Below are 12381 nucleotides of genomic sequence, written 5' to 3'. Positions count from 1 at the left end.
TGACATGGTGTTGAGGCAGTTTTCAATCATGTTTGTGGGCTGTTCAGCCGAATGACCCCAAACATGTGTGGCAAAACCCTGTGGGGTTTGAAGGATGCCCTGACACCATGCGATTGATTGATGGATGCCCTGAGAGCATGTTGGAATGTCCTTCAATAGCGGTGGTGGCGGGTGATCTCTCAGCGCACCCCTGCCCCTCTTTGTGTGTTTGGGCCTTGTTCATGTGAACCAGCCCATAGCTGGATTGTTTTCATCAATATCATACAATTATAGCCTTTAAACACATTATGAGTTAATATAGCTGCATTTGATCATTCTAGTATTTTATCCTAGGCCAGCTTTCAAGAGAAGATTAAGAACACCATAGAAAGCACCCATAGCGTACCACAGATATTACAGGAAGAATGCTATTTGACTTTCTATGTCATGCTCTGTGTCATTCACTATTTGAGGCTCTAAAATTCAACAGAAGATCCACAGGATGTTCGAACAGTTTTCTACCTTTTCTCATTGACCCAGTATTTGCTCTTCAAACTGTAAAAGAAAATAAAAATATTAACGTTATACTATGCTTTCATATTCCAAACTTACTCAGGTTCTTTCATACACCAAGTTAAAGCTATGCCTCAGCAAGCTGCTGAATCAACCACCTGGGAATTTTGTGGATATTTATTTTTGCTGAGACTGACAAGGATGCATAAGCCCTATTCAGATGACCAGTGAATGCATGGTGGAGGGGAGTGGGATTGCATTCTCTAACCCCACTTCTGACCTTCACAAATTCACCTTACATCTGTACAGAACTGACAAGCATACCAGTTGGACCGGGTACAATGGGTTACATGGACAGGGCCAATAATCATCATCATCATCATCATCATCATCATCATCATCATCATAATCATAATATTGGTGGGACCATAAAATTGAAAAAGTGGTCGAAAATGAAGATGTAAAAATATTATGGGACTTCCGACTACAAACAGACAAACATCTGCCACACAATACACCAGATATAACTGTAGTCGAGAAGAAAGAAAAACAAGTCAAAATAATCGACATAGCAATACCAGGGGATAGCAGAATAGAAGAAAAAGAAATAGAAAAAATCACCAAATACAAAGATCTACAAATTGAAATTGAAAGGCTGTGGCAGAAAAAGACCAAAATAATCCCAGTGGTCATTGGTGCCCTGGGTGCAGTTCCAAAAGACCTTGAAGAGCACCTCAACACCATAGGGGCCACAGAAATCACCATCAGCCAATTACAAAAAGCAGCTTTACTGGGAACAGCCTATATTCTGCGACGATATCTATAACAACTGACAATAAAATTCAGCCATCCCAGGTCCTTGGGAAGGACTCGATGTCTGGATAAAACAAACCAGTCAATAACACCTGTCTGACTGTGTAAACAAGAAATAATAATTCAGTTTCTATACCGCCCTTCCAAAAATGGCTCAGGGCGGTTTACATAGAGAAATAATAAAGAAATAAGATGGATCCCTGTCCTCAAAGGGCTCACAATCTAAAAAAACATAAGATAGACACCAGCAACACTAAAAAAACCCATAAGATAGACACCAGCAGCAGTCACTGGAGGTACTGTGCTGGGGGTGGATAACGAAACCTGACCAAAAAAAAAAAAATGAAATGCAGCCTTGGAAGGCTATAATACTGAAGAGAAGAACAAAGACAGGAGATCTATTCATATCACACCTCAAAGCTGTTTTTCATTAAATAAATAAACACACACACACACACACCCCACTGCTCCATTAAACACATTTGTGGGTGGTAATATGCAGCTTGCCCCTCAAAACCCAATCCTGTGCAGATTCAGGATTATTAAATTCACTGAAATCAATTGGTTTGCACACACCTCTCTATACATAAAATTGGGCTATTGCTGGGGCTTATATACCACAGTTATTTCACTTAGGCTGCAATCCTAAATACATTTTCAAGGGAGTAAGCCCCTGGATATAGCAGCCAACATGTTGTGCAGAATTATGCTACAGTTTTTTATTGTCCTGAAGTACTGCGGGCATCTAAGGAAGTGCTGGTGATCTTGTGCAAGAGCACAAGTGTGTAAATACTTAAAGTTGCATGTCAGCACTTTGGGAGCACAATTTCTTTTGCTTTTTAAAATATTTATTGGTTTTTAGAATATCTTAACAATCCCGTTACATCTAATTAAGTAAATGTAGACTTCCTGCTCATCAATCTGCGCGATTCATTAACTATACAAGTCAATTTCCATTGGAAACAATAAACGTTGTGCTCCTGAAACATCAGTGTGCAACTTTAAGTATTTGCATACTTGCAATCTTGTGCAGTGCTTCCTTAGCACTGCACAAGTGCTTCCTTCCACAGTGCTTCCTTCCACAGCAGCACAGGCTAATCAAGAATGCCAGTGTGAGACTGTGCAACATGTTAGCCAGTGAAACTTACTTCTAAGTGAACACCCATAGGACTTCACTTTCAGTGTAGTAATTAACAGAGAACTGAACAGTGAATTTGGTATTCAGAAGACCATTTCAAGATTCTGTTCAGCGCATTAATCTATGCAAGCTGCCATAGATTTGCATAAGACCCTTAGTCTGAATATTGATTCACTGAAGGATCCTGACCTGCTTCTTATGAGGTTGGGGTAGGTTTTCACCAGGAAATCTGAAATGTTTCGGTAAGTGAGATCTTGAAGAATTTCTGTGCTATGTTGAACTCTCTGAAAGGCAAAGAAAAATGAAACTGATTCATGAAAAGGGGGAAAAAATCCCACCAACACTGACATTAAACTCTCCCTGATTAAGATCTGGAAGTTCAGAGATGCAAGGGCAGGAAAAGTGTGTTGTAAAAGTGATCTTTTGATTTAAGTGAAAAATTGCTACTCTGCTGAAACCAGAGAACTGCTCTGCCTGCACTTAGGGGCTTCAAAAGAAACTGCTGGCCTCTTTGTGGCTTGATTTCAAATCACATAAAATAACAGAGATTTGCAACCAAAAGCCATTCCAGTTTCGCTGAAGGCTGCCAAAAGATTTGTAAGCTTTGGTGAGCCTCACTCTAATAATGAATGCCAGAGACATTTGAAACCCAAACAAAAAGGCTCTCCTGGCTGAGAGCTACATTTCCTTAAAACTTTTGTGGCTTGATAACCACACACAAACAATGCCACAAAACAATGAGAGTTATACAAATGTGAAGTAGCTTCTGAATTTGGCCACAGAGTGGCAGCATTGCCCATCATCAAGAAGACGACAAGACCATACAAGACAATTTATTTGAAATAAGAGATTGTGATTAGTCTCCAAAAAGAAGCTCTCTCAAAAAGAGTTTTTCAGAGTTATAGACTGCCTTTAATTTTCCTGCACATCCGTGTTTCTTAGAAAAGGAGATGATATCACAATACCTAGTTTGGCAATTACCAAACTGATGATAATGTATTAACAAATACACCTCTTAGAGAATCATTAAATTTTAATAATGACATTATATAGTCTTTCTGTTTTTGCAACAGCTATGTGAAGTAGGTCATCTTGATTCCCATTTAACACATGAGGCAAGGGAATTGAGGCAGAAAGCAGACAACACGCCTAAAACGCTCTCTCTTGAGTCCATAAATGCAGATTTTGATGCAGGTCTGTACAATGGATGAAATCTATTTAAAAGCAAACAATTCCATAATAAGGCTATTGCACCAAAAAGGCTCACAATCTAAAAAGAAACATAAGGTAGCACCAGCAACAGACACGAGAGGGATGCTGTGCTGAAATTTGATAGGGCCAGTTACTCTGCCCCTGCTAAATATAAAAGAATCCCCATTTTAAAATATAAAAAAATCATCACTTCTTCCATGCTGGGTTTTTAAAGGCAGACACACAACATAAAAATGTAAAACCTATATTTAAATTAACACCACACTGGTTTTTCGTTTTGTCAAAGAAACCAAAAGTGAAATATGATTGTATGTCTTAAAGTCTAAATCTACAGTCAAATCACTAATTTGACTGTAGAGATTCTATTAACTCTGCCCCACTTACACAGGAAGCTATAATTCATAGATCACTCAGTAGCTTGTAGGTAAGTGTGCAGGTAGTTGAGAACTGAAGAGGCAAGTGTTTCAGCATGATGAGGCACACCTCTGTAAATGTCGAATAAGAATGTTCTGATGGGGCCATGGAAAAAGATTGGAACAAGAATTTGCAAATGGGATGATAAACTGTACTGTAGCTCTGTGGAAGAACATCTGCTTTGCAGCAGGCAGAAGTCCCCAGGTTCAATTCTTGGCATCTCCAGGTAAGGCTGGGAGAGACTCCTGCCTGAAACTCCAGAGAGTCACTGCCAGCCAGTGGAGACAATACTGAGCTAGGGGGACCAATGGGTTGACTTGGTATAAGGCAGCTTCCTATGTTCTGTGTTCCTATTGTCCTGCTTTAATTCCTTAATTTCCTTTCCCACTGTTCTACCTAGCTCTGTGGCCTAGTTTGCCTACATTTGGAGAGATGCAAGCAACCTGATTCTTCACTTTGTCTGAGAACTACTATGACAACATTTGAGAACAATTGGAACAAACCTTATTCCACAGTCAATCAGGTGATGTAAGAATGCTCAACAGACCATCCTTTAACATACACTGTGTTTCATATCAGTGAACAGCAACCAAACAATGCTTAGTACCTGTCGAGGAGGAAGTCCTCCAGCTCCCAAAGGGCACTCAGGTAGCATAGTGAGTTTCTTCTGGGTGCTGCATCTGCAGGAGGGCGAAGGGTTGTCAGGGCTCCACTTATTGGTTTGGAAAAGGGCCGATACATTATAAGAAACAGGTGGTGTCTTCCAAGCAGCTGATGTATTAATACAAGGATAGTTCCTATACAGGAATACAGAGGACACAGTGTCTTTTACTAATCAGGCTGGCTTGCAGAATTCTACTGTTTACATACTTTTCATCTTTTCATTTCATGTACTTTTCATTTTCACACTGCCAACAGTTAAAAGGAGTGGTGCCTGACTATATCGCAAAGACAAATGAATAAAATTCAAGTCCATCCATCAGATAAGCTAATATCTACATGTATACAAAAGACCTAAATAAACTACAAACTGATATTGGCTTTATACCTGTTTAATTGTAACAATTTCTATTGAAGAATCATGGGATCTGCAATTTGGTGAAGAAACTGGCATTCTCCATTAGAGATCCCTAGCCTCACAGTGGTGTAGTTTCTTTGGTTCTGTTGGGTCATTGAATGACTATTAAACCAGCTGGGCATATCTAGACTGTGGACTTCAAGATTCACACAGAGATTAAATGCCTGTCTGCCATTCATTCCCATTCAGAAAGTGGTTGGCGGGACTGGTTTGTGTTTAAAATATCAAACTCCCAAGAATCCCAGCACTCAGCCCTTCCTCTTTTGTATTTCATATTTTCATCCTCTTAGGCTGGTCTGTTTTGCTCTAGCTGTGAGTCACTGTCAACACTTGTTTCTATCCAGCATTTATTTGGCTAGCTCCCCAAGGATACCAAATACAAGGGATGATCCACTTTCTTATTTATTTCTTCTTCTTATGGCTTATGGCCAAGACAAATTAAACTGAACTATTTCTTCTTGTTCCAGCTACATTTCCTCCTTCAGGACACCCACCAGAGGAATGGGCTGCCACCATTTTTAATCCCTTAAGGCAGGAATTCCTTAGTCCAGCTGCAACAGAGAGAAACAGGTTGCTCACCTGTAACATGATCTGGTAGTGATCCATTGACATCCATTAGAAATGGGTTCAGAGCCTGCATGGAATCCCTCAGTGTGGAGTACCACAGCTCCTTGTGGCATTTCAACCCTGCCCCATGTGACTGCTATTTAAAGCGGGAAGAAAAACTGCTCCCTCAGTTCCTGGATGACCACTGGAGCAGTCAACCATTCTTTGAGTAAGTAACAGGTGAGTTCTATTACAGAGACTCGAACTACATCAGTGGGGAGGTATGGGAGAGTCTAATGGATGTCAATGGATTACTACCAGATCAAAAGTTACAGGGGAGGAACCTGTTTATCTGGAATGTGATCCATTGTGCTCCATTAGAAATGGGTGTATAGTTAGTTCAACCAGGAGGAGGGAGCAGTAGTTACTGCAGCACCCTTTAAAAAATAGCTCTCCCCAAATTTGCCTCCACTGCAGAGCACAAGTCAATGGCATAATGTTTCACAAAGGGGTAGTCCAATGACCACATTGCTGCCTTGCAAATGTCTTTGAAGGATGTGCCAGATAAATGGGCTGCTGATACCACATACAGGTGAAACTCGGAAAATTAGAATATCATGCAAAAGTCCATTAATTTCAGTAATGCAAATTAAAAGGTGAAACTGATATATGAGACAGACACATTACATGCAAAGCGAGATAAGTCAAGCCTTAATTTGTTATAATTGTGATGATCATGGCGTACAGCTCATGAAAACCCCAAATCCACAATCCCAGAAAATTAGAATATTACATGGAACCAAGAAGACAAGGATTGTAGAATAGAACAATATCGGACCTCTGAAAAGTGTACTGTGCTTGATTGGCCAGCAAACTCGCCTGACCTGACCCCATAGAGAATCTATGGGGCATTGCCAAGAGAAGGATGAGAGACATGAGACCAAACAATGCAGAAGAGCTGAAGGCCGCTATTGAAGCATCCTGGTCTTCCATAACACCTCATCAGTGCCACAGGCTGATAGCATCCATGCCACGCCGCATTGAGGCAGTAATTGCTGCAAAAGGGGCCCAAACCAAGTACTGAATACATATGCATGCTTATACGGTCTGTTAGTTTTAAAGTGGCTATGTCGTGGTGTAGCATCTGTCCGCCTTCTCGTGACAGAAGATCTGGGCATTGTGGTGAAAGTCTTCTGGACCTGTAGTGAGACAGTCTGAGTACTAGTGGAAACCAACACTGCTTTGGCCACCATGGAGTTTATCAGAATGCATGCTGCTGGATAAGCTAGAAGTCTCATCACCACCCTTCCTAAGAGTGGATGTGGAAGGTACATGCATGAGAGTTCTTTGGTCCAGTCCATCTGGAATGCATCCCCCAGGGACAATGGATCATGTCCCACCCTGGAACAGTAGTTCTTGCACATGGTATTGAATGATGTTGGTCTATCAGAGGCCAGCCCCAGGCTCTGAATATTGGAGTCAAATGTCTTGAGTGCACTTCCCACTCCTGTTGATCCCTGTGGAAAAACGAGTGACTCAAGTCTGCAAGCACACTGTCCATCCATTTTATATGAATTGCATGAGGATGGATGTGATTGCGGATGCACCAATGCCAGAGCTGAATGCTTAAGGCACATAGAGACCTTGAGACTGTCCCTCCTTGCGTGTTCAGATATACAATTGCAGTAGTATTGTCCAGTTGCACTTGCACGATTTGGCCCTTCAGTCTGAAAAACTGGCATAAGTTCCAAGTAGTTGATATGAAACTGCCTTTGGTGGTAGCTCCATCGGCCTTGCAGCTTGTTGCCATTGCAGTGTCCTCCCCATCCTGTCATACAGGCATCTGTTGTCACTTATAGGAACATAGGAAGTTGCCATATACTGAGTCAGACCATTGGTCTATCTAGCTCAGTATTGTCTACACAGACTGGCAGTGGCTTCTCCAGGGTTACAGGCAGGAATCTCTCTCAGCCTGTTGTAAATCTGTTGGCATGGCTTACCCGACAGGATTTACGATCCCTTCAGCTCTGCTTGTGTGAATCAAAATAAAGTTCTGTAGATAAGAGAAGCAGCTTAGCTGCATGAACGAAAACGAATAATGACTCTCAAGATAAAGTATTATAAACAAAAGAAAGTCCCTTGAAACTAAACTAGGTACCCCCCTCTACAATAACTGAATAATAACTGAAATAAAGGAGCAAAGAAGAACAGAACAAAGACAGGCTGAAACAGAGAATATTGAGTAATTACAAATACGAGGACACTGTCTGCGAAAAAAGGCATAGTTGCTGACAGTGCTGACTTAGAAACCACGTCAGCTTGATATATGGCTTGAGATAACCGGCAGTCAATCAGGCTTTCCTGACTCAGCATTTCTATTGCCTCTCCTGTGAGATCTTGTGCCTGCGTGTCTCCCACTGAGCCTTTCTCTTGAGACGTCTTTTTAACACAGGTGAAATTCCAGCTTCCTCCTCCTCAGCCCTCATTTCTGTCAGCTGTCCAGATACTCCTGTCTGTTGCCGATCCAGCTCAGCTTCAGTGTTTGTTCTCAAAGCCAAATCCTGCTGTGCTTCTGAGCCTGTTCTCCCAACCAAGTCCTCCCGTTCCTCCTCTGAGCTATGACACAGCCTTATCTTGGTGAAGCCTTGGAATGGGATGGCCTGCAGCAGTTCTCTGGGCATGCCCACCAGCATAGAGAATGAAGGACTTCGGGTGAATAGTGAGTCTGTGCAGAGGGCTGTCCACATTTGGACAGAAAACGGAGAGGAACCATAGTTGTAACTTCCTCATTTTTAAGCGAGTATAATGGACTGTTGTCTTGCAGGAGGCCATCAGGCCCCGGAGATGCTGAATGTTTTGAGCATGTTGAACTGGAGGTACAGTAAATACCAGATTAGTTCCTTGATGGACTGGAAGCTTTCCTGAGGTAAGTATGTCCTTCCTGCTTGAGTGCCTAAGATCGCTCCTATATAGGCTATCGTCGTCACTGGGCCTAGGTGGGATTTTTCCCCAGTTCACATCTACGCCTAGTTCTTGGAGAAGTTGCAATAGATACATAATAGATGCAATAGATACGTAACTCTCCTTGTTTCTGGATGCCAGAAGCCAATCGTTCAGATACAGGAAGATTGCAATTCCCCTTGTTCTCAGGTGCACAACAATTACCGCCATGTACTTGGTGAATATGTGAGGGGCAGTGCAGAGGCCAAAGGGCAGAACCTTGTATTGATAGATTGAGTTGCCCACTGTGAATCTTAGATACTTCCTGTGCATTTTCCGAATTCCAATGTGAAAATAAGCCTCAAGCAACCATTCTTGATGCAAGAGTGGTAGAATGTCCTGCAACGCCGTCTGTCATTCGGAACTTCTTTACACGGATCAATTTGTTTAGATGTCTCAGGCCCATTATTGGACGTATTCCACCACCACCCCTTTGGGGGATCTGGAAGTAGAGGGAGTAGAATCCCTCCCGCCTGCATGCCCACCACACAAGGACTATTCCCCCTTTTGCTAAAAACTCCTTCACCTCTTTCAGCAGAGCTAGGGTAACCCTTGTAAAGTATACACCCTTGAATATTGATTGATTGATTGAATTTCTATACCACCAAGTATAGAAATCTCTAGGTGGTGTTCAGATTAAAACAATATAAAAACAGACAAAAATCACAATAGATAAAAATACACATTAAAATTTAAAATTAAAATTTCAGTTAAAAGCCTGCGGAAACAGGAACGTCTTCAAGGTTCTCCTAAAAGCAAACAGAAATGCTCTTATTTCAGCAGTGAGTGCTTTCCAAAGCCCTGGGGCAATCACAGAGACGGCCCGGACCCAAGTTGCCACCAAACGGGTTGGCGGCAACCATAACCAGACCTCTCCAGATGATCTTAATAGGCGACAGGGTTCACAATGGAGAAGGCACTCTTTTAAGTACCCTGGACCTAAGCCGTTAAGGGCCTTATAGGTAATAACCAGCACTTTGTACAGTGGTCCCTCTACTTACGAAATTAATCCGTTCCGAATGCACATTTGTAAGTCGAAAAATTCGTAAGTCGAAAAGTGGTTTCCCATAGGAATGCATTGGGAACGGATTAATGCGTTCCGGAGCCTAGAAAAAAGACCCAGACCCCCAGTAAGGCTTGCAAACTGCACAGGAACATTTCTTTTCAAGAATAAACAGGCAGTAAACAGGCAGGCAAGTCAAGGAAACCGCATGTAAAATTCGTAAGTCGAGGAAACCCCATCTAAAAATTTGTAAGTCGAGGAAACCCCATCTAAAAATTTGTAAGTCGAAAAAACCGCATCTAAAACCGGATCTAAAACTGCCGTTTGTAACTCGAAAAATACTTATGTCGAGTAGTTTGTAAGTCGAGGGACCACTGTATTTCATTCGGAAACATCGGCAGCTAGTGCAGTTCTTTTAGAATCGTGTTATATGGTCCCTTCAGATAAACCCAGAGACCAATCTGACTGCTGCATTCTGTACCAATTGTAGTTTCCAAACGACGTACAAAGGCAGTCTCACATAGCGTGCTTTACAGTAGTCAAGCCTAGAATACTGGCTTCACCTTGAACTCCATGGCATAGCCTGCAGACATTGTTTTCAAGACCCATCAGTCCGATGTTATGCGGTGCCATGCAGATGCATTGGCAAACACCATTGATGTTATTAGTGCTGAAGGATGGAATTGGCAATTATCTATGGTGCCACAAGGTTGGTTTTGGCATCTGATTTGGATTGGTTGAGGTATGATGATGGAAGCTGGTGTGGAGGGCTGGCCCATTCTTCAAAGATGCTGTTTTTGGGCCCTAGGCTGTTTAGTACGTCGATTCAGGTTTCCTTTGTGCTTGACCTGTTAGGCATGCTTGTTATAAAGTTGATAGGACTTTCTGTAGTCCCTCCTGTCTTACTGCTTGTAACCTGATCTTTGTCTGTTGTTAGGTTTGTATTTAGTAGTGTAAGATGACGTAGATGCTGAAGTAAAAGTTTTAGTGGTAAAATTTGATTTCTTTAATTTTTCCATGGTGGAATCTTTTTCCTCCGAAAAGAGGCTTTTGCCATCCAAGGGAAGCCCTTCGATCTCCTCCTTCATATCTGCTTGAAGGGTGGCTGACCTAAGCCAGGCATGATGCCTAGATATGGCCATGTTCTAGATTCTGATTCAGCCAGATGCTTCCCTGTACTTAACTGCTAATGAGTCAGAGCTGTAGATTTTGTTAAGGTTTTCCTAAAGGGAGTCCTAAGTTCCTCTGGAGAGAGGTTGTCCAAATCTTGTTCTAGAGTGTCCCACAGTGAATGGTTATATTTTGCCATGCAGGCGGAGTAGTTGGCAATCTTAACTGATAGGCAGGCCATAGAATAAAATTTCCTGCCCATCACATCTAACTTCTTGCCCTCTTTGTCTGCAGTAGTGGTGTGTCTACATTCAGATTTTGATATAGTGGCGCAATCTATACTGAGCGAATTAGGCACTGGATGTTTCTGCAGATAAGTGTTGTCACCTTCTTGAACCCTGTAAAGTCCCTCTAGCCTTTTTGATGTTGGGACTGAAGTGTGCACCACCGCCCAAGCACTCTGTGCCGCTCTAGAAATCACTGGACGCCCTGTGAGCCAGTTGATGTTGAGGGTCCTCTAGGTGTCGATGGCTGTTCCATTGGCAGTACTCTTGGCATTGATACCGATGTTATGACGATGTCCTGGAGTTTTGATGGTGAAGGCGTCTTTTCCAGTGCTGAAGCCTTTCATTTTTTTCTTTGAAGCCCTGCCCTCTGCCATTCTGTCTTTCAATCTTTTCAGCGGCTTTGGTGATTTAAATGGATGCAATGAGTATTTAGACTGACCATGTGCAGTCCTCTGGCCCGGACACTTAGTCAATGAGCCTGCTCTGTGCTTCGATGTTGATGGAGCCGGGGGACTTAAGGCATCATCATGAAGGGCAGCTTGCAAGAAGCAGAGCTGCCTATTGTGACTAGTCTGTTTCGAAAAAGACATACAGACTTTACATATTGAGGTGTTGTGCACTTCTCCAAGGCAGATAAGGGACAGGTTGTGGCTGTCCTGAGAAGGCAGTTAAGAACCACACTTGGACCAGCATTTAAAGATTTTCTTTTCTGATTTTTTGTCCGCTTTCTTTGGAACATCCATGTTCATCGTCAATATTCAAAGTCTGAAGTCGTTAGCCAGAAAAATCAGTCTTCTTTTTTTTTAAATATAAACTCTCACCCATGAGGGAACCAAAATGGGGAGCTACAGCAACCGAGTGCCTGATTGCTACAGCAGTCAAAAAGAAAACTGAGGGAGCGGTGTTTCTTCCCACCTTAAACAGCAGCCACGTGGTCACGTGAAGTGGGGCTGAAACACCACGAGGAGCTGTGGTACTCCACACCAAGGGATTCCCTGCAGGCGCAGAACCCATTTATAAAGGAGCTCAATCGATCGCAATCCAGATCCTATAATTCCAACTTTTTCCCTCCTTGTATGCTTGGAAGAGAATGCAGGGAGTAATGAAGGAAATAATGTAGGGAGTAATGGAACAGGTAGAAAGAAAAGCAGAAAATAAAGGTTCTGATAAATCTAGACCATGTTGGGATGGAAACCCAGAGAGGCAAAATGGTACAAGAGGTAAGGCAGTCGGCAGCCACAGAATACCAGAATATAGATGGCCATTGGCTTCCTGCATTATATTGAAA

At 42.3% G+C, this 12381-nt stretch overlaps 1 protein-coding gene across 2 annotated transcripts in view; it reads right to left on the bottom strand.

Moving 5' to 3' along the window:
• Window positions 1–12381, bottom strand: part of ABCA4 (ATP binding cassette subfamily A member 4) — a 185013-nt gene that overhangs the window by 34722 nt on the left and 137910 nt on the right. For both annotated transcript variants that reach the window (XM_053248322.1, XM_053248323.1), the window contains exons 31-33: window positions 4677–4866; window positions 2633–2727; window positions 502–534 (exon numbers count right to left, since the gene is read on the bottom strand). In XM_053248322.1, the coding sequence (XP_053104297.1) occupies window positions 502–534; window positions 2633–2727; window positions 4677–4866 (318 nt within the window). The remainder of the gene's footprint in view (window positions 1–501; window positions 535–2632; window positions 2728–4676; window positions 4867–12381) is intronic.

Source organism: Hemicordylus capensis, chromosome 4 (assembly GCF_027244095.1).
Source record: "Hemicordylus capensis ecotype Gifberg chromosome 4, rHemCap1.1.pri, whole genome shotgun sequence".
Taxonomy (NCBI): Eukaryota; Metazoa; Chordata; class Lepidosauria; order Squamata; family Cordylidae; genus Hemicordylus; species Hemicordylus capensis.
Note: the sequence above shows the minus strand (reverse complement) of the source record. Positions and strands in the feature narration are given on the sequence as shown.